This window comes from Pezoporus occidentalis, unplaced genomic scaffold, assembly GCF_034315485.1.
Source record: "Pezoporus occidentalis ecotype Australia unplaced genomic scaffold, CSIRO_AGI_Poc_V1 ctg120, whole genome shotgun sequence".
Classification (NCBI taxonomy): Eukaryota; Metazoa; Chordata; class Aves; order Psittaciformes; family Psittacidae; genus Pezoporus; species Pezoporus occidentalis.
Genome location: NW_026912995.1, coordinates 1,332,940 through 1,360,182, shown reverse-complemented (window position 1 = coordinate 1,360,182; position 27,243 = coordinate 1,332,940). Strand labels below are relative to the sequence as shown.

The 27,243-nt window shown below is 43.5% G+C and overlaps 1 protein-coding gene across 7 annotated transcripts in view; it reads right to left on the bottom strand.

Annotated features, from left to right (window-relative positions):
* UBE2E1 (ubiquitin conjugating enzyme E2 E1) overlaps window positions 1-24,998 on the bottom strand; it is a 46,034-nt gene extending 21,036 nt beyond the window's left edge. Inside the window, exons 1-4 of one of the 7 annotated variants that reach the window (XM_062607173.1) lie at window positions 24,660-24,998; window positions 24,380-24,562; window positions 22,118-22,206; window positions 20,023-20,073 (exon numbers count right to left, since the gene is read on the bottom strand). In XM_062607173.1, coding sequence (XP_062463157.1) covers window positions 20,023-20,073; window positions 22,118-22,206; window positions 24,380-24,562; window positions 24,660-24,983 — 647 coding nt within the window. In that variant the 5' untranslated portion in view covers window positions 24,984-24,998. Of the gene's footprint in view, window positions 1-20,022; window positions 20,074-22,117; window positions 22,297-23,627; window positions 23,811-24,379; window positions 24,569-24,659 lie in introns of those variants that run through there. The other 6 variants (XM_062607174.1, XM_062607175.1, XM_062607176.1 and 3 more) reach the window with 6 other exon arrangements.
* Between the last annotated feature and the right edge of the window lie 2,245 nt (window positions 24,999-27,243).

Sequence of the window (27,243 nt, the reverse complement as noted above, 5' to 3'; positions counted from 1 at the left end):
ACCTGACTGTATATCTTAGATAATTACAGAAGAGCACAACCTTATAGAGGAAAGCACATAGCTCTGCAGAGAGCCGAATTTCTCTACAGAAGACATTTTAAGGTTCTTTCCTTTGAAGTCACATTATTTATTCAAGTCCCCTTTCCTAAACTCCCAGTAAGAGAATCTGAAGACCAGGTATATTCTGGCTAATGCACAAGGATTTCTAATTATTGTCTCTGTTAGGCTTTTGCTCAATTATTTTTTAATTTTCTTTCTGATTCCACAGATGCAGGTTTGGTGGGGTTTTTTTTTTGGGGGGGGGCTTTTTGGTTGTTTTTTCTTGTGTTTTTGTGGGTTTTTTGTTGTTTTGTTTTTTTTTTTTTCTGTTTTGTTTTTAAAGCAAGAACTTTATCATATTTAGAAGATATTTCTCCTCCCTGGCCCCAACACATAGGACCTGCGTGCTTTAAAGCCCTGCCGAGATTTGCAGGCATAAATGTCAACTAAATTGTCAAACCTTTTAACATTTCTATTACTTCACTCCTGATATTTTTCCACTCTGTGGAATTAATTCCATAACTTGAAGTGCCACTTACTAAAATAACCAAGACATGGTAAAGAACCTGCTACCATTATCACCTCCTTTGCAGAAATAGTGATTTCACTCGTCACAGCATACTCAAGTTTAATCAACGTTATGGTTCTTGCTCTGTGTAGGCATTAATCATTCATAAGTCTTTGGATTCTATTGCTCACTTTGTAGGTCATTTCCATAGGTATTCCCATGCAACCTAATCAGACATGATCCATAATGGTCCTTCCTGGGGTGAGCTGATATGGACAGATACATGGAATAGTGGCACAGAAAGGGACAGAGAATATATGTGAGGAGGATATCCAGTCCTCAGTAGATATAAGATGGGTGTGTACATGTGTATGTGGAAAAGAGAGGGAAAAAATGCTTGTATATGTACAAACTGGGATTGAACAAAAATAATTCCAATAAATGTTCAGAATTCAAGTAAATTTTAGTCTATAGGAAAGTTCAACTCAAAGGAACACAAAAAAGTGTGCTTTTCGGATATCACATCTCCAGATAAACTTACTTAAGCCTAGGAGCATGGGTTTAATATTGCTCCAAAATCACCATAATTAACAAGACTGATTTTTGAAACATTCATGATAGCCACATGCCTACCCAATTCTATTTCAAATTCTGTCATGTTCATGGTCTCAATGATTTCCTGTGACAGTAAGATCCATAGACTGTTTATATGTGTGAAAGACACATAAAATACCTTCCTTTATTATTATACTTGACACCTTTGATTTCAATCGAGCATCTCTTTGTTCTTCTAGTATGAGAAAAAGAAAACAGATGTTTCCAATTTATTCTCTTTTACACTAGCATTCTGTGCAGAATGAAGTAAATGACTGAAGTATTTCATTCTGTATTCTTCCAGAGTATACCTGCCTGCCTATGAGGAGAATCTGAGAAAGATGAAGAAGGAAGTAAAAAAGCCTCTCATAAAAGCTTATGAGAAAACAAATACTACAAGTGTTAAAAAATGGTCCCCTATTCAACGCTGGCATGCCTATATTTGAGGAAGAAAAAAAAGCCCCAACTAACCAACCAACCTCTAACCAAATGAAAAGCAGCATGTATGGCTGAAGATGATAGTGAAGGAGATGGACAATAAAAAAAGCAAAGTAAGAGAACCTCACATGTCGTGTCACCTGAACCTGTATTCTGGCCATCATATTTGAGAAATCATGGCAGTCAGGTGAAGTGCCCGATGACGGGAGAAGGGGAAATATAACCCCCATTTTCAAGAAGGGGAAAATGGATGACCCAGGGAATTACAGACCAGTCAGTCTCACCTCTGTGCCTGGAAAAATCCTGGAGCAGATTCTCCTGGAAGGCATGCTAAGGCACATGAAAAACAACAAGGTGCTTGGTGACAGCCAGCATGGCTTCACTAAGGGGAAATTCTGCCTGACCAATTTGGCAGCCTTCTATGATGGAGCTACAGAACTGATGGACAGGGGTAGAGCAGTTGATGTCATCTACCTGGACTTGTGCGAAGTGTTTGACCTTTCCCAAATGACATCCTTATCTCTAAATTGGAGAGACATCAATTTGATGGATGGACCACTCACTGGATAAAGAACTGGCTGGATGGCCGCACACAAAGAGTTGTGGTCAATGGCTCAATGTCCAACTGGAGACCAGTAACGAGTGGTGTCCCTCAGGGATCGGTGTTGGGACCGGTCTTGTTTAACATCTTTGTTGCTGACATGGACAGTGGGATTGAGTGCGCCCTCAGCAAGTTTGCCGATGACACCAAGCTGTGTGGTTCGGTTGATACCCTGGAGGGAAGGAATGCCATCCAGAGGGACCTTGACATGCTTGTGAGGTGGGCTGATGCCAACCTCATGAAGTTTAACCATGCCAAGTGCAAGGTCCTACACCTGGGTCGGAGCAATCCCAGGCACAGCTACAGGTTGGGTAAAGAAGAGATTCAGAGCAGCCCTGTGGAGAAGGACTTGGGGGTGTTGGTTGATGAGAAAATGAACATGAGCAGGCTTCAGTGTGTGCTTGCAGCCCAGAAAGCCAACCATATCCTGGGCTGCATCAAAAGGAGCGTGACCAGCAGGTTGAAGGAGGTGATCCTGCCCCTGTACTCTGCTCTTGTGAGACCTCACCTGGAGTATTGTGTGCAGTTCTGGTGTCCTCAACATAAAAAGGACATGGAACTGTTGGAACAAGTCCAGAGAAGGGGACTGGAGCACCTCCTGTATGAAGACAGACTGAGAAAGTTGGGGCTGTTCAGCATGGGGAAGAGAAGGCTGCGTGGAGACCTCATAGCAGCCTTCCAGTATCTGAAGGGGGCCTACAGGAATGCTGGGGAGGGACTCTTCATTAGGGACTGTAGTGACAGGACCACGGGTAACAGGTTAAAACTTAAATGGGGGAAGTTTAGATTGGATATAAGGAGGAAATTCTTTCCTGTGCGGGTGGTGAGGCACTGGAATGGGTTGCCCAGGAAGGTTGTGAATGCTCCATCCCTGGCAGTGCTCAAGGCCAGGTTGGACGAGGCCTTGGGTGATATGATTTAGCGTAAGGTGTCCCTGTTCATGGCAGGGGGGTTGGAACTAGATGATCTTAAGGTCCTTTCCAACCCTAACGATTCTATGATTCTATGATTCTAACCTCTGATATCACACATATTCAACATGCTACTTTAAACCTCATTATAGAAGGAGTTACAGTCAACAGTTCCAAGTTACTCTGTGAGCATAAGCGAATTCTCAGGTGCCATCGTCAGGATGAATGGTTTAAAAAGATTTGATGCCACAGTTTTGCAATAATATTTCTGGGCCCTTGCAGGAAGAGTGTACCTGTATTATTTGTATTTAACTACCATTGATTAGGTGAAAGCTACACCAAACACAAGCATGACTTCAACCAAAACTTTTCCTAAAATAGGGATATTTCATAACACAGGGATCTCTACATAGAGGCATTAAATTCATAAAGCAGTGCAAGTAGATCTCAGAGAGACTTCACCAGATTACAGACTGATGACACTGATGTTAAAATTCCACTAGAAACCTTGCTCCATTTAGTAAACACATGACAGAAAAGGACAATCCACAGAAACTACAGAGTTTTTGTATTGCCTCAGCTATACAACTGATGCCTAAATACAAGTGTTACCGACCCTTAGATCCAATACCAGCCTGCACTGTGTCTTAATGAGCCCAATTCCAACTTTCCTCACCTTCTAGTGACAGAGACACTGCTGCAGTTAGCTGCACGGAAACTAGCATCAAATCATCCAAATAAAAACACAGAATGCAGAAAAAAATTACTTCAGAATTCTGGCAGTTTCTGTATGAAATCTTAGCCATGTGTCAAGTATTCATAGAGCATGCATGAAAGATATTTGCATGACTTTGGCTCAACCTCTCTCCCAGTCTTGGTACTGAAAATCACAAGAATAAATACAAAACCAATGGATCTGAGAAATCCAAGATGATAGTCCTTTTATGTTATGCTACTTCAATAAGGACTACAACCTCTTCATGTGGAATAAACCTGTGGTTCTTATGTTTAATGGAAATGACACTGTACTTGAGGGAAGATACGCTTACATCGCAATGCTTCATTTTGCAGTATCATGGGATCCTTGATCTTTACACTGGCATCACTAATATACATTAATTACATGTGAAAAGGCTATATGTGACCAGCTTTGCAAACCTGAAAATGAATTTCTGGAGCAGAGAAACTCTTGTTAACAATACATGTCATTCGGGTCAGATTTTATTTTATTCTTTTAAAGGTATATTTTCACCAATGAAACATTTATGAAACAAAGTGTTCTTACACGTTTAAGAAGTTCATTTTTCCAAGTCAAAACTCAGCAAAGACTGGGTGAAACCCCCAGTCTGCTGTGATTAGCCAAGGGCACAAGAGCACAATTAGTTCTGACTTGCTGACGGACTGAATGGAAAAAAGAAACCCAGGTGAGTGAAATACAAAATGAGGTCTCTTAACTGAGTGTGATGACATTCAGATTGAGGTTTCTGAAAATGTTATACATCTTAAATTTGGGTGATAAAGGTACAATTATATCTCATTCTGATCATAGGCACTATTTCGTACATAAAATCTGAGTATATATGCATGTGTTATAAACATTCTAATATGCATGTACATACACAAAATTTGTATGCCTTCATAGCTATACTAACCACTAACATAGCTATACCAACAGCTCAGTGGCAGTTAAAATGAACAGCTACTGTTACTTTCCGCAGATGTGCGGAAAGACGAGCCAAGGTTGAAGAGAATTAACTCACTTCAACCCCTTTGCTTAGATATTTGTTCAGAACACACACTCTAGTATACTCTTCCAAAATGGCAGATCTAGAATTATATTATTTTCTCTACAAAATGATTACAAGAATACACAACATTGCAGCACTGGTCCCAGCTAACTTTTACTTGCAGTCACAAGAAGTTTGGCCTTAACCTTTATATCACTGGGATTAATGTGGCAAGTCAGCATTCTCCTTGGTGTCTGTTTTGCCCATACTTAAGACTTGCCTGTGTGTGCTTCTCCTCTGTGATGCAATGTTCAAAGTTTAGGAAAATGTGTATTCTGTGAACTTCTGCAAGTTAAATGCTGAAGAAAAGGAAAGCTCTTCTTACAACAATTCTTTTCCATACATCTATTTTTGCACATTTGGGGCAGGAAAAAAGTAAAGAAAAAATAACCCTTTTCTTTCTCAGAAATACAACCACATTCTGGTAAGTGAATGTAAAAGGGTTATTTTCACATACATGCATGCTCTAAACACACCACTAACAAGAAGCAGACCTGATGCAACACCGTTCTCTTAGAGCTGTTGTACAGCTCTTCCAAAATTTGTAGATTATTATGAATTACTTCATAATTTGCAAAATGAAACGGTGGGCAGAAAAAAAAACCAAGATAAAATCTACTTCATTTATTCTAAAGTCTGGCAGCTGTATTATATTTTCTTTTTTCTTGAACAATTCACCTACCGCAAAACAAATATTGAAAGGCACTATTTAGAGCCTTCCTTACTATAAGGGATTTACCTTTAGCTGCTGGCAAAATTCAAGTACACATTACCCTCCTGAGTATCTTTTAATCTTTATATGTTGTTTCTGTTCCTTTAATCCAAATACCTCAGCAAGTAGGTATGCCTCCCCAAGCACAGGCTACAGAAAGAAGGCAGCTCTGGTTCAGTGGTGACTGAGTTCATGTACCTTTCCAAATAGAGTGGAAAGCAGGATCTAAGCTATGCAAGCCCCAGGTAGAGAAGAAAAATAGCTTAAACTAAGGGAAGATCTATTTATTAAAAATGCCTTAGCAGCTGTGACCAACATGAATGAAAAGTTGTGAGAGAGGCTGCCCCAGTGGCTCTTGTACTATTTTTCACACTTTTCCCACCAGGGCAAAGAATGATCAAGAGACTCATCATCTCAACAAGTACTCTTACTGTAAACAGCTACTGTTGAAAAACAGACCCTTAATAAATACGTGTATTTCATAATTTTACTACTGAAACATGCAGTTCTGCTACATACCAAAAAGGTACAGGAACAACCAAAAAATAGGATAATTTAAGCCCTTTTCTTCAGTACTACTTGTAAAGAGAAACTTGAACACATAAAATACATCACCTTTCACAATCCTGTGAATGTGCTAGGGATGCACACAGGACTGATTCCCTAAGGGCACGCAAGTATTAAAAATAACAAAACAGCTCAGACTTCCCCTCATCTGGATCAATGTCTTACTGCAAATGCATTTATCTCTCACCTGCCTTTGTCTGCTATTTGCTAACTTGCTCTACAGTTGTTGAAGTTCCCTAAAATCAGAGGAATGCATCAATCAAACCAATGCATGAAGACAACCCCTTCAATCCTCCCACCAAAAAACACCCCAGCACAACAGCTCTTAGCTTTTCTTATACTGTGAAACAAGATAATAAATATGAATAAGGAAGCAATGAGTGTCTGCATGGCATTATTATTATTATTATTATTAAACAAACAGTCTATATGTTTGCTTTTCATTAGCTCCCTGTGGTGGCAAAACTATAAATGTAAAAGCTGGAGACATAAAGGGGAAAAATGAAGTAGCCAATAGCAAAGATTTCAAATACACTTACACAACCACACTTTGTTTTACAGCTGCTTTACATAACAATAAAAATGTAATATACCATGGACTTTTGGCAGTGTGTAGAGAGACAGCATCAAATGGCAATAACAGAGTAAGCACAAACGGAACAATTAAGCCATTTCAGAAGCACCATTATGCCCAACAATCAAAGGGTCCAAAGAGACAGAAAGGTCAAAAGTGTGAGTTTCTCCCTACTGACCAGAGATCACATATGTGGTCCTTGGGAAGAGACCGTAACTTCATAATCGTATTATATAATCCCTACTAGAGAATAACCCTATATAAACCCCAGAACACTAAACAAAAAGAGAGATGTTTCCTTCAGAAGCCAAAACCTCTTCCATCCAACTGCCTCAGTGTGATTGACAAAGAAAAAAGGAAGAAAAGAAAGAAATGCTTACCCTCTTTGTGTATAACCACCTGAGAAAATCACTGGCTATACATAAAACAGCAAGGTGCTCACACAGTTCAGTGCCAGCACTTTCTTAGAAAAAATGGGTAAATCATAAATATTGTACATTAAAACCCACAATTCTTCTAGTGACCTTGAACTCCAGTAATATGAACAGGGACATACAAAACCACTTATTTCCAGACACAGTTCATTCACTATCTCCAGCAAGGACTGAAATTCAGCACTTGACCTAGTGCGTCATTAGGATATGACATGTTATGTTCCAGGAAAGACAATCTAAGCAAACACCACAATTCCATTACTATTTTAATACCCAGAAAACAAGATTCTCCCTCCAAAAAGAAGCCATTTACTAAAACAGCAGCTAGATAACTTTCCAGATGTGCCACTCAATGTGTACATGAAAGGACTAGTAAAAATACTGACCAAAGAATCTTTCATTTGCCTGTCATACAGCTGTCTGCTGTGCAAATGCTCACACAGGTTCACCTACTGCACATGCCAAATGCCTTCGTTTCCCCAAAGCGAAGTTTAAATGCATACTCTTGACTAGAAACCTTTGAAGATAATAAACTTTTCTAATGACCAAAGTAGGATGACAAATGTCAATTCTTATGTTACCCTGCTCTCAGGATTATCCCAATTGCCCATTTAAGTAATTTAAAAACACTTTCCTCTTTCCCTTTCATCAAGCTCCTCTGATGCGTGATCCATATACTTAAGCAATTAAAAAAACCAAATAAATCTATATACACATTCAGTAGCTGAGCTGACCACTGCTACTTTATTTGCAAGTAAATTAATAGAACAAGAATGGTTTTGCCTGTTTATTTTTTGATTCCTCAAAAACATTTTCTTTCTGGCAACAGGACAACCTTGCCTCCTCAGTTCCCTATAGGCATGGGCTGCAGACTTTGACAGATATAATGGCTTACTGCTGAAGGATCAGTGAAGCTATCAGGAAAGAGAAGGGACCAGAACTTGCTCAACTCAGCAGGATAATGAAACAGAAGACACCAACTCTACTCCTTACAACCCTGTGATGGTTTGCAGAAAGAGACCCAGCTCCCATAGGCTGGAACAGGCACACTAGCTCTCTTGCAGAACTTACACCACACTGTGACTTGGGACACACTGGATTGTAATCAAGAGCATGCCTAGGAAAGAAGTACAGAGAGAGCGCTGAGAATCTGTGCAAGAGACTGGCAGGTTTATTACTGGAAAGGGATCTGGCAAAATGATTTTCCCTTGTTGTTCTCTGTTTCTAACCCACTCTGTATTTTCACTCTTTCCTAATGTGTCATCAGGCATCAATTCTAGCTCCATCTCTTTTTACCCCATTCACTACGAACGGATGAAGACTGCTGCAAATAGAGCAGACTTCACTATATAACAGACAAGTCTCCTTCTCAGATCCAGACCCTGATCAGCACTCCTTCCTTATGTCTCTTTAAGTCAATCACTAATAAATCCCATCCAGCTGTTCAGCCACGTTCAGCCATGAGAGAGGTCACTGCACATCCTCACTCACCCTCAGCCCTTTACTCTGCTGCTACAGCTCAACCCTGCCAGTTCACTGCACCCCCGCTGCAAAGTGTTACCATACAAAAGGCTCCACTATCCAATCCCTCTTTTTCAGTCTTTCCCAGTTATTAAATATGTCCTAAATGGCTAGTTCTGTGCTACTTAGCACTGCAGTGAAACATGCACCCGAACAATTGCAATGCTAAATTATTTGTGTGAACTTTACATCTCCTCTTAAGTAAGACTCTACTATGAAAAGCAAAGCAAAAATCCTTGTAAAGAAACATAGAAAGTACAGCTTACAATCTATAAATTAGAAAATTTGTATCTTCTGTGGAAAAAACAATGTACAAGACATACCTGATACATTACAAAACCTCCAATGTAACATAATATTTCTAGTCATTAGGAGTACACACGCTGAATACTAAGTACTTTAAATTTGAATGTCTCAGCACATGTAATAGCTCTGCAATTTAACTAATATTTCCCTAACAAATGGCTACAGTCCTGCTAGTTATTGAGGTGGAAGGTGAAGTAAGAGCACAAAGACAGCAAAGAGAGAGATTAGCTATTGGACACCTTTATTATTTCTCTGCTACTACCCAGGAAGAAAAAAAAACCCAATACTAATATATCTCAAAACACATATCCTATTACAATGCAGTAGTACCACAAAGTAACAGCTGTGATAACCTTGATGTGCATAAAACCAGAAAATAACCAAATCACATATTCAAGATAACAGAATAGCTACTGAATAAAACAACTCACTTATTTACCTCAGATAAGGAAAAAGAAATGCAACGTGGCAACATAAGCAGAACTTCATTTTTTGGGGAAGGGGGATAGGGAGACATCTACGAGCCCAAGGACTAAACCTACTTTATTATTAAAGAACATTTAAACATAGCTGGAAATTTACATACCACTTTGCAAACACAGACAAAATGAAAGAGGTGCTTTGCCCTGAAAATTTTATAGTCCAAATTCAGCAACACAAACATATTAAGGTTAACCCTTCACAAAAGCCAGAAGTGGCTGAGCAACAGGAAACAAGGGCTTGCTTTAAATGGCAAAGCATAAAAAGGAAAGAACAGTTCCTTAAAGGGCAGAAGTTGAACATTTTATGTGGCTAAAAGCAATGTCAAGTGGAACGAGGAAACAGAAGAGAGACTGAAGTTAGTGGGCTGGAAAGATGGACGACAGGGTAGGGGAGGGAGGTCATTTTGTGGGTACTCCTCATAGAATTTGCAAAGACCATTTGGAGTCATCTAATTCAGTGCCCTATTCTTGGCAGTGGCAAAAGCAGGTACTTCTCAGAATAGATGACTGTGGCTACTGTCTGCAATCCATTCCCCTTGTTACTCCCACAGTATCCACAGCCACTAGATTAGAGGTGCTAAAGGGTACATTCCTGACTTTCCTCTCTGTTTATGGACCTGTTGTCCACGAATTTGTTGCGTCCATCTCTGATAGCTTTGCTGATACTCTGTCTCCACAACCTCCTGCATGAACAACTTCCAGAACTTCACTGCCTACTGGCTAGAAGGACTTAATCTGTTCTAAATTAATCACTGAAACTGTTAAGAGATCATCTCCATTTCTAGCATTATGGAATTTACTGAGTAACAACTCTTGCCATGCTTCTCTTCCAATACCTACAAAAGCAAGATGTGCTCCTTGGGGAGATGCAGGTTCACAGAACCTTCAACAAATTAAATTGGCAACTTCCTTTCTTTAGTACTAGTTTATTTGATCAGGATTGACTGAGTTCCAAGTTATTTGGGAGCCTTCCTACTCTTTTTTGCCTGCTTGTTTCTCTTTCCCCCTTCTTCCCTCTCCCTCTACATCTGCCCTTCCTTCTCTCTGAACCTTCCTTGTTAGCACTTCCCCAGTTTTCTTCTCCCACTCCTAGCATCTCGCTCATGTGCTTTTAGGAGGACAATCCATGGCTCAAGAGCCATGTGGCTCATGCAGTGGCTCAAGAAGGCCTGCAAAGATACAGTTGGGCACCTGTTCCGTGTATTCTTCAAGGTATAGTAGGTTGTGCCTTCTTGATTTACAGAGCATTTTAAACAGTATAACACTATGTAAGCTCATTGACTTTATTGCTATATGAATATTTTGCTTCCAAAATGGGGGTGAATACAAATACCACAACAAAAACTTGCTGCAGCTTGCATGCTTGCCTGTTTTAAAAATTAACCCATGCACAAGCAGAGGTTGGCCCATCGACTGTCCTCCCCATTCATTCAAGAGGAGGATGCCCCATTTCTTCTGATTCTTACAGAAAACAGTAAGAAAGTAGAGCTAACTTGCTGGAGCAGAAAAAGAATCAGTCTGTTTCTGCTTCCATTTTCACTGCAACTGTTTCAGCCACCACTGCAAAACTGCTTCAGCCACCCTGATGGGCCATCTCTCTCTGCTGTCCCTTACAGTCACCACCAACACCTTGCATAATCTTGCTCTCCATAGGAACCTAACACCCTTCTGCCTCAAGCGGTTTTATGTCTTTTTTTGTTCCTCACCTGCTGTTTATTCATTCTCTCAGTCTTACCAATACCTGCAATCTGATTAACCTCATAAGGGGAGGGGATGGAAAAATCAGAAAAATGCTAATCTAAAGAAAGTATTAAATTTTCACTAGAGATTTCAATCCAGAGATGCAACTAAAAGACAAGCAGCAGGGCAGCTGAAAGCCTGACACTAGTAGCGTTCAAAACCTAGACCTCCTAAGTCACTACTGTAACTACTATATATCTTCTTGCCTGATTTCATAGATGACTAAGGTGCTTTTACAGTTCAATCTGAAGTAGGAAGGAAAATATCACCACAGATTTAATGCAATGGAGAACTCCAGTCAGATTCATGATCTTTTGAGATTTTATTCAGCACAGCTATTTAAAGCCTTCAGTCTCTTCTCCCTTTCTCCCACAGTCCTCCAAGCACTAGTGGGCATAAATACTTTTATCAGAAGTCAGACCACTACAAAACATGAGATTTCCAAATTACTTAAAACCAAACTACTCAATTTAATCAAATTACTCAAAAACAAACTACTCAAAACCAAAACTAGACAATTCTTATCAATAAGCAACTTACAAAGAAGTCAAGGACCACGCCAACTATAAATGCTTCCATGCATCTCCTGATTTATCTTCTCTAAAAAGGTTACCAAGGCATACAGGAAATAACATGCAAATATAGTATTACAGCAATTAGTTTTATTGGTCAGAAACTTCTGATGAAATGACCTTTTGTGGTATACTGCCATACTGACATAACTGCTTTAAAATTATATTACAACTGTGCGCATTTTAGCAATCTTTCAAAGCCATCTGCAACAGTCACTGCTTTAATTATACTGCACTTTCACCCCTATTTGTAGGCCACTTCTCAGAGCAGTCTACACTTGTTCAGAATATGAAACAACACCCTGAAACATTCTAGAAGTTGTCCACTTGAAAATTTCAAGCAGACCCATAAGAGTTATCACCTAAATTAGCACCTTAAAATTTCAGTGAAGATAGTCAAACCGCATGTATAACCTTCGAGACAGTTACCCTGATGGGCTTCCTTGTATAATAACAGCCACTACTGCCCTGAAGCTTTGTTGTTGTCTCCAAAATCTCTGACAAAGTTCTTGGTCCATACCAAAAGTATTTTATTTCTTTCCATCAATTTGCCTATTGTGAAAAGATACTTTCTATTCAGAATTAACTTATAACGTTTGGGGGTCTTTTTACTCCTGTGTGCAACTCTCCATAGGACCCTAGGCATCCTAGGCAAAAAAGTGAGACAGACCCCAAGGCCCCTCTCCTAATTTCCCCATAACAGGTACTGGAATTAGCTCACTGGCAAAAATCTATTGCTCAGATACCCACAGTGGAAAGACCATTAAATATTAGCAGCCCTTCTGCCCAAGGAAGCATGTCCCATCTAGCCCACAGCATTTACTATTGCCTTTAGGATCCTCAGTACCACTTCAAGATTCTCTGTAATTCTAGCAAGTCCAGCAGCTCCAGAGAAAAAGACAAGAAATCTCTTAAACAATCATTTACGCCAATGTGACTTAAGTACAAAACACATCTGCTAACACACTGATCTGATTTGGTTTACACTTACTTTTGATTCTGAAAGTTGAAGAAGCCCCTGGAGGAATCAAGGCCTGAATTCTGCACTGAAGGATGCAGAGAGGGAGTCTTCATCAGGGACTGCAGCGACCGGACAAGGGGTGATGAGTTTGAATTTAAACAGGGGGAGTTCAGGTTAGATATGAGGAAGAAGTTTTTTACTGTGAGGGTGGTGAGGCACTGGAATGGGTTGCTCAAAGTTGTGAATGCTCCATCCCTGGCATTCAGTTCTCTTGGCAATGTCAATTAGCCCCTCACACACAGAAAATACACATTAAATGCACTGTAGTAACCATTACACTTTCCACAAATGCATTGGAAGACCAACTGCATGTGGCTGAAATTTGCAAACTGGCAAGAGAAATAAGAAAACCCCTCTGAATTCCAGAGTGTACAGTGTTTATTTTGACAGTTGTAGTTTATTTATAGTACTTAACAAGACATGTTCTCTAGTTCATCTTGTAAAACAATGAAGTATTTAAACTTCCACTGTTAAGCCTCAGAGGGAAAAATAAGTGTAAACTTATTTCAACCAAATGTACAGATTGGCAAGATCCTACTATAATGACTAAATTACATCATTAATTTAACTTAGTTTAAAGCACTCTTTGGTGGAGAAGGCATAGCCCTTAACTTTGTATGTGGTGTGCAAGTCTGCACAGATGCAATAATCTCTTAACCCATTCACATGAAATGATATCTTCTTTTTGTTTAGTACATTAAATACTTTCAGAGAGGTGCTGTATGATAGGCTGGTCTTTCATGTACAACTACAGAAGGCTGCAGGCAGAAGCTGCAGAAGTTTTGCTATGCACAAACTCATCAATAACCTTAATCCACCTACAAAACTTGTACTGTACAGGTGAGCTCTGTCTTCATTCCCAGAACAGCCCCCTTTGACAGCGGGGCCAAAGTTAACATCTTGTCAGGCTGCATCTTATTGGCTCTCAATACCAACCCATTCTTCAGAAACCACAAAGCTCTCAGTCACTAGCAACCCTCCCTTGCTGCAGTGCTCAGACACAAAACCATCCCCTATCAATTTCTCAATCCCTTAGACTAGCCAGTTCTCAGTGGATAATTTTGTCTTCATATAAAAAGACAAGATAGATTTAAGCCCTTACAGTATAAATAGTCCACACACATTGTTTCCCATTTATGTCTATAAAGTAGCACACACACCTCACGAATATTTCTTAAAACAAAACCAGGCACATAACCCACTGCTATAGATATATCCAATATAAAGATCTAGACAAGCAGAGCAGGAGTACAACGGAAACAAAACCAAACCAAAGACTGCCTAACCAAGAGGAAATATTAGAATTTATCAGATAAAACACATATGCAGCATCCTAAACACAGTTGCACAGTGCCCTCCAAGGGCAGCAAACCTGAAAGTCAAATAATAAAATTAAGTGGTATACAAGAGAGTGTGCACAGAAGGGATTTCAATGCTCTTTGTTCTTAGCTATGATATGATTTCACAGCCACTCTCAAGATTCATCTTTCTGATGTCTGGCATGCAAGAGCACAGAATGCAGCTCATTTGGGAATTACTGAGCCAGGATATGCCAAACAAAATCTACCATGGCATCAGCCAGCTCCTGCCACAGCATCCAAGCAGCCTGGCCATCACAACAGTTCTGATTTTTAAAGGGAGCCAATAAATAAAACCAGGAATATCTTCACAAAAGTGAATTCCTGTAATATTAACTAATAAATTCACAATAAAGAAGCTGCTCCTTTGCAGCTATTGTCCAAGTACGCCAGGCAGAGGACTTCACCTGCAGGAGCTGCTACCTACACATACTTCAAATTCACCTGGCGTGGAAATGGTATTACTTTTATGGTTTGCAAGCCAGACCATCCACAGCTGTGGAGGATCTCTAAATTAGTTAATAAGCCATTTCAAAAGGAAGAGTTATTTCTCCAGGGATCATGTGCCAAACAAAGCGGGGAGGGAATGCTAAGCCGCTGCTAGTTTATGTGACAAAAGATACTTTTCAACTACACACAGCACTAATTATGAAGGTCTCTCCTATCCTACAGCTGGAAACTTGTCACAGAAAACACTCCTGTTTCAGAACAGCAAGGGAGTGTTGGGGGTAAAAAGTGCTAAACCCACCTTTGTAAGGTGCTAGTTTTCATTAAGCATGATCTCCATTTGTTATTTCTACAATGAAGTAAACACCAGCATTTGTGTCATTCTTTATCTAATAATTTGAGTGTGCACATTAATAAAGTCATACCAAAATTAAGCTTTTTAATTACAAAATGTAAGACCAGAAAGTTTATGCTAAAATATGACTGTGTCCAGGAAGGACTATTCCAAGCCTGAAAATAATAAAAGTGACACTTATACTACAGCTTAACAGTGACAATCCATTCTTAGATAATACACCAGATTTAAAAGCAAAAGCACTTAAAGCCTTACTGGAGTTGAAGACATCGAGAAAATACATTTGCAAAAAATTGCCAGCACTATGAAAACAAATGTAAGCAAAACAAATGCCAGACTTTCATGGTACGTAGATGAAATGTATTAATTATCATATGAAACTATTGAGTTCAAAACTGCCTTTGAGCCACGCATTTTCCATAGACTTCTCTTTAGCCAAGAAATCTTGATTCCACATTGCCAAGTTTTGAAATCTGTTAATATTCCACACATTATAATGGACAGCATTTCTCCCCACCATCTACACAAAGACATGTATCTATTAAGTGCTGACAGTTAACTTTCACAAGACTCTCGGGCAGATCTGGTCTTTATTCTGTGAATTTACACAAAGTGGGCTGAAGGAGCCAGGAAACTCAACTGGATTTTATTACTATTTAAATAATGAATGTGTGATAGCATTTTACTCTGAAGCGATGGCAAGCCTTGCAGGCAATGCCTCCTTCAGTAAAGGTTTGAAAATGACTTTTGCTTAAATAACAGCTGGCCTTGCCTATCTGGACTTAAATGAGCCATGTGGAGACAAACTTGTTTCAGTTTGGATTAAGAAAGATTAAAAACCATTAATTGTAGTTAATATCTAGTTTGGTCCCTCTACACAAACGTCAAAAATAACATTAAATTACCACGCTTACATACAGTCAATACCAGACACCCAATAAAGCACAAACTCAAAGCCCTGCTTCATAACACAACCAATGAGCACAGTTCCAGCACAAGAGCTCAGCTGCAAGTTAGCCTGAAACAAAGGAGATTTACATTCATTTCTCCACTTTGCTACAGACTTCCTGCATGACCTTGGACAAATCACTTAGTTTTTGTCTGCTCCAACTCCCCATCCCTAAAAGAGGAAAACATTTATTTCATAACCTCACAGCAATAGGCAGATTTATTATCAGGAGATGCTTAGATACAGAGGTCAAATTAATGACAAAGAGAATAAACAGTATGTAAGGCTTTAGTTAACTTCTGTTAAAGCTTTGGTAACTTTGTCACAGTGACACAAATACAGTTTTGGCACAATACTTACAAGTGTTATCTACAAAGATCAGGTCTGCTTACATAGCAAGATGGAACTGCATTTTGACATCTGCAGGCAGACATGGATGCAGACACCCATGACCCAAAGCAAAGACATAACATACACTTCCATCACCAACATATACAGAAGCCCAGAAGCCCAGTCTCTAGGTACCTTGAGTTACAAAATAAGAGTTATAACTTTCTGATACAATACACACTACGAGAAGAAATCACCAGGTACTCAAAAAATTTAAAACACTTTAGGTCCAAACAATTATTCTCTAATTCATATTAGCCACTAACCGACTTCTGAACTCAAAAGCCACATTTAACTTCAGAAGCCAGTATTAACATCAGAACTCAAATCATCTCTGGACAAGAAATTAAAGAGCTCTAGAATGCCAGCCTACTGAAACTGATAAAGAGGAATAAAATCCAGAAGCAGACAAATGCACACATACACTACACTAGGACATTTATGAGGATGGCATTACCTCCATCAGGAACCCATAAATCTCTGACATGTATTAAACATATCTTTTCAGAAAATGTCTTCAAGTTCAAAAATCTATTCTTTGAATGCAGGCCAAACATAGACTGTGTTTTCATGCACATATTCTGCACCTCTGTACAAGTAACTGTATGAGCCTGCATAAAAGTAAATCACAGCCGGGGGACGGAGACATGAAGGGCAAAAGGACTACAAGAAATGATGAAGCAGTCAATGAGGAATGAGCACAGGTAAGCACATGAGGGACAGAAATAAGCTATGGAAAACCAGAAGCAGGGAAACTACTGAGGTGGAGAGGAAGTTCTGGGATAAACTTCCCCTCATATTACCCACATACATGTAAAACCCACACAGCTGCTCAGTCACAGGGTGTTGAGTGTGCTTGCGATTTGGGTTTTGGGGTTGGCTTTTTTTTAAGACAGATGATCTGTGGGTTACAGACATGAAAATACGGTCACTGCAACCTACAAAAATTAAAATGAAACTAAATTGGTTTTAAGCTGGTTTATTTGAAATACCAAATGGTTGTCATTATTTCTAATTGCATCTTAAATGTGCTGTTTTATAAGAAGAAAAATAAAACCATTTTTATTAAAAATCATTTACAACCTAAAGCTTTTTCTTGACGAAAATATATGCAGAGCTACTCTGAGATGTGTTCAATACCTTGAACTCCTATTACTGCTATAAGATTGGAAGAACCACTGCACTCTACAATGAGGAAAAAAAACAAAGCACAGCCAACAATGAACTGCTATCAAACACTGGGCACAGAACAAGGGAAAATACAAAGATGGTGGTGAGGGGTGCAAGAACAAATGCCCAGTAGGAAAACATTTCCAAGGTAACAGAGGATACAGTTTCAGACATACATTTTCAAATCTGACTTCTGAGACTTTGGCACCCCTAATGCTGAGAGGAGAATAGGCAGCACCTCGTATCATATATAGTTCCCTGAACAGATAAGTTTTGAGATTAGTCTTGCAGAAGAGAGTGAGATACCCAAAAGGAGAGGGCTGCCCTCCAGTGACACCTGAAAAAGATCTGTAGGGGCACAAAGGCAGCAGAGAGGCAGGGGGGTGGGGTGTCAAAGGAAAGACAAGGATAAGTGATGTCATGAGGGCAGGAAACAAGTTCTGTAACTATTTAATATTGTATTTATTATTGTATCTGTATTTAATATTTCCCTCTGAGCATGCTAATAATGTGCATGTGAAGGGAGAAAATAAATAAATAAAAGCACTGACACTGTTCGCAGGCTTCCCCTGAGCAAATTTTGGCAACCTTCAAACATCACAGAGTCGCTTGCTCACAAATCTCCTCACGCTCACAAACTGACTACTTCTATTTCTTTTTCCACAAAGGTGGAAGTGCAATAGCTGAAACTCACTGTTGCGGCAATCGGCACCTGCCTAGCCTTTTACAAACCAGCTGCTATAGAAGCAAACTCCCAGTGCTTCACTGTGCAATTCGAGCCTCGTTAGCCATAAGCAGAGATGTCCTTCTTCACTCTCAGCACTGTCTTTACTGAAGTAGGATGACTTCACCCCAAGATGAACAATGCCAAAACTCGTCTGATCACACACACACACAAATCCCTCCACTCACGTTTTCCTACCTATCAACATATTAAAGAGACAGAAACAATTACACCAGTTTCATATATTATCTGCAAGAGTTGCCAGCCTTCACTGTCACTCATTTGAAGGTCGTAAGGAATGCAGAATACTTGTAACTGCATTATGGGCGAAGATTTATCATTACTTATACTATGAACTATTTTTTACCATTAGGAATATTTATAAATATGTATTATATAAATATATATATTGCAAAGTTTAGACTGGGGCCCCAGCACCTTGATCATTCAGAGTCACCTTTCTAGAGAGCAAGTCGCATTGTGCTACTGAGCTGCGCTTCTGGGTTTCTTTCCCACGAAAATCAGGTTATAGTGTGAGGAGAAGGGGAACGCATGTGGACTTCATCCTGACACAAAGCCAGGATGCAAACAGGACAGACACCTCCAGCCCACAAGCTGGAAATTCCTGTAATATTCAGGTAGTCATTACCGTCACTAAACCAATACTGTCACGACTAAAGATTTCAGAGCTCATCGGTTATCTTCTAAACAGCACAAAAATCCCCATATCAGCCTAGACCTCCACTCACATGCCTCCTCCCATCCCTCCTTTCATTAATTACGATCCTTGGGACTCGTACCAAAAGAATGTCTCTGGACCTGTCAAGCTAATTCTTGTGCTAATTGTCCCTGCAGGCTAACAGCAGCAAAATCTTCAATAAAAAGCTTATTGTACATTTCTGGTGGAAACTCAATACTAAAAAGACCAACTTAAACAGCTATTTATAAACAGCTTTTTCTCTGATTTCTGCTATTACAAACATCAAAAGGCCTCAAAATCTCAACCACAGCAAGAAGACAGGAACAGAGTGGTGCTTTGGCAACTGCAGCAAACACAGACCAGACCAAAAGCCACTTTACTCTTGAATGAGCAAGCACAACCAACGATATTACACTAGTACCATCTCCTTTCCAAACGCAACGAGGCTCAGGCAGGTCACCATGCAATGAACTAAATCAACCTGCTGTATGTTTGAAACGAACAGTACAAGCTTCTTAACCATACTTAAAAACAAGATGCCCCATAAACAGCAGCAGAATAACCCTGTTTTTTATTTCATCAGCTAACATGTGTGCTCCTGTAGGGCACCCACTGAGTGACGAATTCACACTTCTCTTCCACTGTAAGTTACTGTTCACAACAGAACACTCTGTGCTAAAAAGCTTGTAGCATTTTACTATTCTCTTGTTTCTCGGCAGGACTCTTATTTATATAAGATTAATGCAGTCAGGCATTAGATGTATAAACCAGAAAAAAACAAACGAGGAGAAAGTTTTCACACTCTTCTTCATAGGTGAGTTCCGGAAATAGACACACAATCCAATATAACAGATTAAAATGAAATTGTTTAAAAAAGCAACAAAACAAACAAACCACAAACCAAAACAATCCCCAAAACAAACAGAAAACTTGCATCAAAACACATAATCTCTGGAAGACCCCCACAGCTGGAAACTAATGTCAACCAAACATTCACAAGAGTACTGTAGCCACCTAAACAGCCATTCCTCTGCTTTATCCAGAGCCTCTGACCAACACACGCAGCCACAATTCAGCCCCTTGCCTTCCCTCACCCTCCTCAGGTAAGGAATCGACACCAACCTGCAGTTGGGGGGTGGATCTAAGGTGATGTCAGCCAATTCCTTCTGAATCCTGTGGCAATAAAAGCGAGAAGGAACAATGGTAAGTCACTTTGTGGGACAGCAGTTAACACATACACCTTACATACATATTGTCACCCTGTGTTTGCAACACTGCGTTAGAGAGAGGCGCTCTCAGCTGCAGCCTACCACCAGTCAAACACACTAAGCAAGACAGGCACCCTGTAATGGAGACTGGCAGAAAAGCAGACAGGCACAGTGCACTGAACTCAGACAGGTGCGCAGTTGTGTGCTCCCGTAAGGATGCCAGCCACACAGGGGCAGTGGAAAAAACTGTCTGCTTCACTCTGCCAACCAGCCTGTAAATGAGGGAAAACCTCTGCAAATGTGATGCACCAAGTGCTAGGAGGAAACGGCACTTTGAAAAGGAATTTTGTCTTGCTGGAGCGAGAGAAACAGTCATTGCCAAACTGCCTCCCCCCTTTCCCCCCCCAGCTTCCCATCATCATCCTGAGAAAAAAACACCAGCCCCAAGGGAGTGAATAACTGCACCATTCCCAAGGACACTTAAAGGAAGGTGAAGATCTGTTTCCAAGGCTCCTGCACATTCCTGCCTCCTTAAATTCTCCCCTCTCTTCACCCTCAAAAACCACACAACATCCCTGGGTCCCCTCCCTCAGGACTCCAGACGCTCCCTTTCTTCACCATGTTCAGACAACACCCTGTCCTCTCTGCCCAGACTATTCTGGGCTCATGCTGCTTTTGCCACAAAACGCCCAACCAGCTATCATCCCCTTCCCTGGAGTCCCATTACTGTCACTCAGGCTTCCCCTCCAGATTTCCCCACCCAGCACTCAGCCTGTCTCCCTTCTCCTTTAAGCTCAGCCAGCTTCTTTTGCCTCATACATGAGAGCCACAGCCTCTGTCAGATTAGGCAGCTTACAACCAGAAGGTTAAAACAGTTAAGGGCACAACATATAAACACCACTTGCCACTACCTATGTCACGTTTGCCATGGGAACTTGCGAAGTGGAGATCTGGAATAACCAAACCGCCTAAATTCCACAAAGCCACAGAGAACTTAGTTGCATTTGCATTTAACCTCTGTCACTTTTAACACCTACAGATACACCCTTTCTGTGCTGCCGGCAAAACTGTTCAGTGAGGCAGTTTATTGTTCTTGCTGAAGTACTGCAAGTTTGCTTGGAAACTTCCATTTGTCAGTTTAGCTCCCTGGAGCAAGATGGTGTTGAACCAGGAGAAACACAGAAAATGGGAAAGGGTAACTTTTAAAACCTAAGTGGTTCCAAGAGTCTGTCCAGGTGAAGAAATCTGACTGACGTAGCTGTTCTGAAACTACTGTTCTATGCAGGCATCCCTTCCCCGTGCACACATTATTCCGGACTACTTCAGAGCAGAATGTCCACAAGCAGACCTGCTGTGGATTATTTATCCCAGTCGACATCCAACCATACACATAACGTTCAATATAAGTGATGATCAGACAGCAAAACAGTAATATTTGGTGGAAAAGATTTAGGGCTATCTTACACCACTTGCATTCAAGTGCACTCCCCCAGAGCAAGCAAACTCAAAACTCTTCACAAACATTAACTGATCCCCAAAGAAGCAAAAAGCCACTCTAGATCAATCCCAACCTACAGAGGGGGAAACTGACATCAAAATGCAATGCCTTGCTCAGAACCACATAGCTTCCGGCAGCAGAGAAGGAATTAAGGTCCTACGTGCCAATCCTACACCATCCCTATAAGTGATGCCAATAAGGAAAAAGGAAGAAACAGGGGAAATAACTGAGGGACAGAATAACAGCCTGGAGGAAGAGAAGGCAGTAAAATATTTGGGATGGAAGAGGAAGAAGCAGGAAGAGAGAGCAGAGAGCAGTGAAGTTGGGCAGACACTTGCTGCACCAAGAGTCTGAAAAAAGTGAGACAATGCCAGCTTCGTGTGGAAAGGCTGATCTCGAGGGCTAGAGATGAGGAATGGCAGCAGCAAGGGAACAGTGGGAACAGATCAAAATACAAGGAAAAGGGAAAGAAGATGCAGCAAATCGGTGAGAAAACCAACTGCAGCCTCACCTCTTGGCACTGGTAGATAGCAGCTTAGAGTTTTTACTCATGCTGACTTTGCCTTCCTTCTTCTTAGGCGTGCTTGTCTCTTTCTCTGTCTGTTGGTTGGAGGATGAAGATGAGGAGGAGCTGGTGCTGGCCCTCGAATCGTCATCCGACATAGTGACCCCCCCACCACACACCCCAACCTGGAGAGGAGACACCATGGGGCGTGGGGAACAAACAGTGAACACAAACACACAGAGACAGGCTGCTGACAATCTCGCTCTGTGTTTGGGCCATGCTCCTTTTAAAGGGTCCTTGTGTCTCCCTCTCCTCCTCAGGCCCCCATGGTCAAAGCAGCAGGAGCAGTAGCCTCCCCTGCACTAGTAACACCAAAGATCAGGAGGGGAAAAGAGACTTAAAGCTTCCTCTCAGAAAGCATGTGCAAAATGGGAGAAGAGACTGGAAGGAGGACAACTGTGAGGATCAGGGAAGCTCAACGCAATTCCTTCTAATCTCCCCCAAACTGCACACACAAGAGGAGCCATCACCACCCACCACTATCCAGCCTAGGGGTGTAGGAGATAAAAATGGAACAGCTCCGGTCCCTGGGGTTCCCGGGAGGCACGTGGGGGAGGTGGGAAGGGATGGGGCTGGAGGGGAGTTGACCGTTGAAAGCACTAAAATGGAAGTGGGGCATCACTGGCAACAGGGGGGGAGACCCCGAACCAGGACCTGTGACCTGCGGTGGGGAAACCCGTGCCTGCTGGATTGGGTGTTGGGAGCGGGGGGGGGAGGAAGGAAGAGGGGGAATAAATGGGCATGGCTAAGCAGGGAGTCGAGTGCATGGAAGGGACCCTCTGAGGCCCTCTGCACCGAGGGACATACCAGCAAAGGGGGAAGGGAACACCGGGTCTGTGCTGAGGAGGGTGCCAGGGGGGAGGAGAAGGGCCAGGGCCTACAAGGGATGAGAGCAGAGGGCCTGGGGAGGCCGGTGGCAGGGAGAGTGCCGGGGGGTGTCGGGGGGAGACAGCCCAGTCTCATGCGAGCACCTAGGGGGCACAGTGCAGGACAAACACGGTGGGGTACCAAGGGCAGGTCCGCACCCAAGAGAGGCGAAAAGGCGTCGAGATGGAGGGGGGGGGGGGGGGCAGGCAGGGCACCCCGGGAGAGTTAGGGCGGCAGCGAGGGGGGCAGCCGCGGGCCCGGGGCGACCGGCGGCGGGGCAGCAGCTCCCTGGGGGGCCGGAACACGGCCGCTTCTCTCCCAGGGCCCCCGGCGAGCCCCCCATGCCCCCACCGGACCGCCAGCGCTGCCGCCCCTCCTCCGGGAGCAGGGGGGCCCGGCCGAGCTTCCCCGGCCGCGGGCCCGCAGGGCCAAGGGGGACAGCGATACCTGACAGCCTCGGGCGCGATCCCCCTGCCCCACCGGCTCTGTCGCCTCCCGCCCCATCGCCGGGCCGCGGCCGGCCCTGCCCCTCGCCCCTACCCCCGCTGGCCGGCAGGGAGGGCAGCGGGGGGTTGCCCCGTCCCCCTACCTCTCCCTTTGTGTCTGGCTGCTCCTCCTCGGTGCGGCTGGGCCTGGCCACTCGTGTCTCTCTCGCTGGGAGAGAAGCGGAAGTGCTGCAACAGCAACTATTAAACAGGCAATGGCTTCCCTGGCTGCTCCCCCACCGCCGAGCGGGGCTGAGGGGCGGCGGGGCCGCGACGCACCCGCTGCCTCATGCGGGGCAGGGGCAGGGGCCGGGGCCGGGAGGGGGGGGGGCGTCCCCGCTGGCACCGCGTGTCCCCATCCTGCTCCAGTGGGAAAGGGGCGCCTGGAGGGGGCTGGAGTTTTTAATGGAGACCCTCTGGAAAGTAACCTGCAGGGGTGTCGGGGCGGCGGGGGGATAAACGTCCTCCCCGGCTCTTCTGCTTCCGTGCAAGAGCCCCTCAGGGACGCGGTCGAGGCAGGTGGCTGGGAGCGGGGGCAAGCTCCCGGGATGCTTCTTTAATGCTGAGTGGGGCTACCAGGCTTCGGGGGGTGTGTGTGGGTGTGTGTGTCTGTGTTTGTGTGTGTGCTCGCTTTCCTCTTATTCTTACAACTGTTTCAAGCCCAAAGCTTATTCCCTGCCTCACCTGCTTTGTTCCTTCAAGAACAGCAGCAACTTCTCACCTGTCTCAGCAATAAGGGGGAATTCGGGGGGGGGGGGGGCGAGGGGGCCGTGGTGAAAAAAAAGAGCCCAGCCCAAAGAAGTCGCCCCCCTCGGCAAGTCGAAAGGAATCCCCGTCATCTTTCCCCGTCTCTCACCTGTTTCAGCCCCAAAGCAGCAGCTGTGTCCTCCCTTCCCTCCCTCGGCTCGGCGCCGAACCCGCAGCAGGAGCAGCCGCTTCCCACTCGCCCGGAGTTCAGGATTCCATTGTCCCCCACACTGCACTTGGTGACATCACTGACACACAAAGAAGGGGCACTTCGTGATGTCATCAACGCATGCTGGGAGAGAAAACAAAAATCCTGGGCTTGGCAGCGGAACCGGGAAAATCCCCCTTCAATTTTCCGAAGGTTCAAGTATTAGGGATTCTTTCCCCACCTCTCTTTTATTTTCCCGAGTCCCCTGACGGGGAGCTCGCCTGCGGGAAGGGCGCAGCGGCGTATTGTATTTGCGAGACATTTTACTCATCTCCCCGCACCTCTGCCTGTCGCTCTCTCCCTCCCTGCCTACCCAACGGAGAAAAAACATTTGGCCGGAGCGACCCGCAGCCCGCAGCACGCACGTGGTCCCCCCCTCTCCGTATGCTCCCGCGGCGCTGCCGGATCCACTCGTGAACGGACAATGGGGACCGGCGTTCCCACCGACTTCCCCTGGGGCACTATTTGGCTCGGTGCCGCCGATCGAGGGGGTCGTCTGTCGCATTGCTCGGTACCTTCAGTGGCCGAAAATACAATGACTGTCAATACCGCACATCCCGGTAATGGACGGGAGTTTGTATTGTCGCTCTTCCTCCCGAGGGAGGACCTCGAGGTGATCCCCAGGAGCACGGCTTCTGCCTCGACAGACCGCTGTCATGACATGACTCCTTGGGAATCCCGGGGACTCCATGGCAAAACTGAGGCCGCTGGAGCGGCGGGGGACCCCGGGGAAAGGAAAGGACATCCCGGGGCTGGACTTTTCATAGCGACTGGGAGGTCGGGGGGCAGCCGAGAGGGGCTCCTCCTAAAACCCTGGCTTCCCACCCCACGCTGCCAGGCGCTGCCTGCTCCCGGGAGCCCCCGGTTGGGTCGGGTAATGGATGCCTGTAGCTTCTTTTGGGGACCCTTGGGAACTGAAGAAAAGGGGTGTTAGGCCAGCTGTAAGCCTGGGGATGCTGAGTCTCTCTGCAGTGGGACAGCAGCTTCACGCGTTTGTGACTCACCACAAGGTCGTGGCACTGATCTTTCAATGTTTATATCCAGTAATCCTTGAGCCAGAGGTGCCCCTGCAGAGGGCACCCACACAGGGACAGTCTTTGTCATTCTCCTCTGTTTTCCTGGACCTCTGCATTTGCTGTTTCTCTCCACATTCTCACTCTTTCTCCCTCCTCCCCCATTTTCTGCCCCTCATTTCTCCTAGGTCAATACCCAAACTACATACAGTCCCCACAGACTTGCTGCGTAGTCTTCCATTAGGTTAAGCATTAGCTAGGCACACCAGTGACACTGTCAGAGTCACCCTGACAAAAGAGGGAATTCCATTGAAGTGTCACACTTCCTGGTCTTTGGGGGGTTTGTTTTGGGGGGTTTTGGAGATTTTTGGGGGTTTTCTGCTAACCTTCCTCTTCAGTCTTTATCACCTGTAGTACCATGTGTTAGGCCTGCCTTGGTGAATTATCCTCCAAAAGCTTCCTGGCAGAGCCAACCTGTGCAGTTTGACCTGTGGGAATAACACTTGAGAAGCCATGATCATCCTTCCCTTCAGTAGCTGTGGAGCTTTGGCATCTCTCCCATTGACAACAGCCTCAAAGACACATAATAAATGTAACGAAAACAGGCATTTACATAAAGGCAGGTGATCTGATCACTTCATGCCCCTCACTGATGAGAAGGGGCAGAATTCAGCTCCTATGTATTTAACAGCAACCAGCCATTCTGCCAGCATTCTCCTAACTACCCCAGTGGGCTGTGGAGGATGGGGCTGGTGATATAGTGTGGTACATGCCAGGTGACATGCAGATGAGAAGACACCGAACAAGGTGACCAGGCTTCATAAATTTCACTGCTTATAGAATAGCTTTTTTAAAAACAGAAAATCTTCACTTTCATCACAAACACACCTTCAGCCCTTTCCTGTCAACACAGGAAACCTGTACCAAAGTCAAATGAGACAACTGATGTTAATAATGAAAGCCCTCTACTTCTATTGTAAGGGGCAGGGAAAACTTAGAGATTGTTACAATATCACATACACCATTTTCCTTTATTATGCTAATAACCTTGGTAGGGGATTATCTGCAGACTAACCTTTTCTGCAGCACACAGTCCTTGGTAACCCTGTTCAAAGTAACATTATGATAAGCAGCAGCAGCAGTTATTTACTTTGAAGCCTACCCAAAAATGCATTTGCTGAAAGCACCTAGTAATGTCATCGCTTAAGCAGCTGTTACAGTGGCAACTCCCATTTTATGACTCACCTCCTAGGTCATGGCTAGGACCAGATAATGGGCTGTTCTCCTGTGCTACCCGTAGCCCTGAAGAGAGAGGAGCCAAGAAGTCGACTTCTATGGCCAGAAATGTTTTTTGCAGCTTGCCTTGCTCTCACCCACGATTGTCCTCTCAGCCCTGCGTGGACACTGAAGAACTGGAAGTGAGTGTAGAACATGATCCTTTTTCTAGCAAACAGGAGACCGAGCTCCCCTAGTCCAATCTCTTCCCATTTGGGGAGTTTTGACAAAACCTCACTTGATCTGCTTCCTTTTCTGTGAAGTGTGCGCACTTTATCAGGTGGACTTTCCTTCTTATCAGTGCCTTCTCTGTCTCCTTACTTTCCTTTATTAGTTGAGGAGAGGACTTGCAGAGAAAGACTGACCCAGATTATTAGTTTTCCCTGTGCCCCAAGTTTTTTTAATTTATGACACTAGCTCAGTGTAGCGGCTGAATAGGATTAGTCACTTTTCCCTCTGGATCAAGTTTGGAGGAGG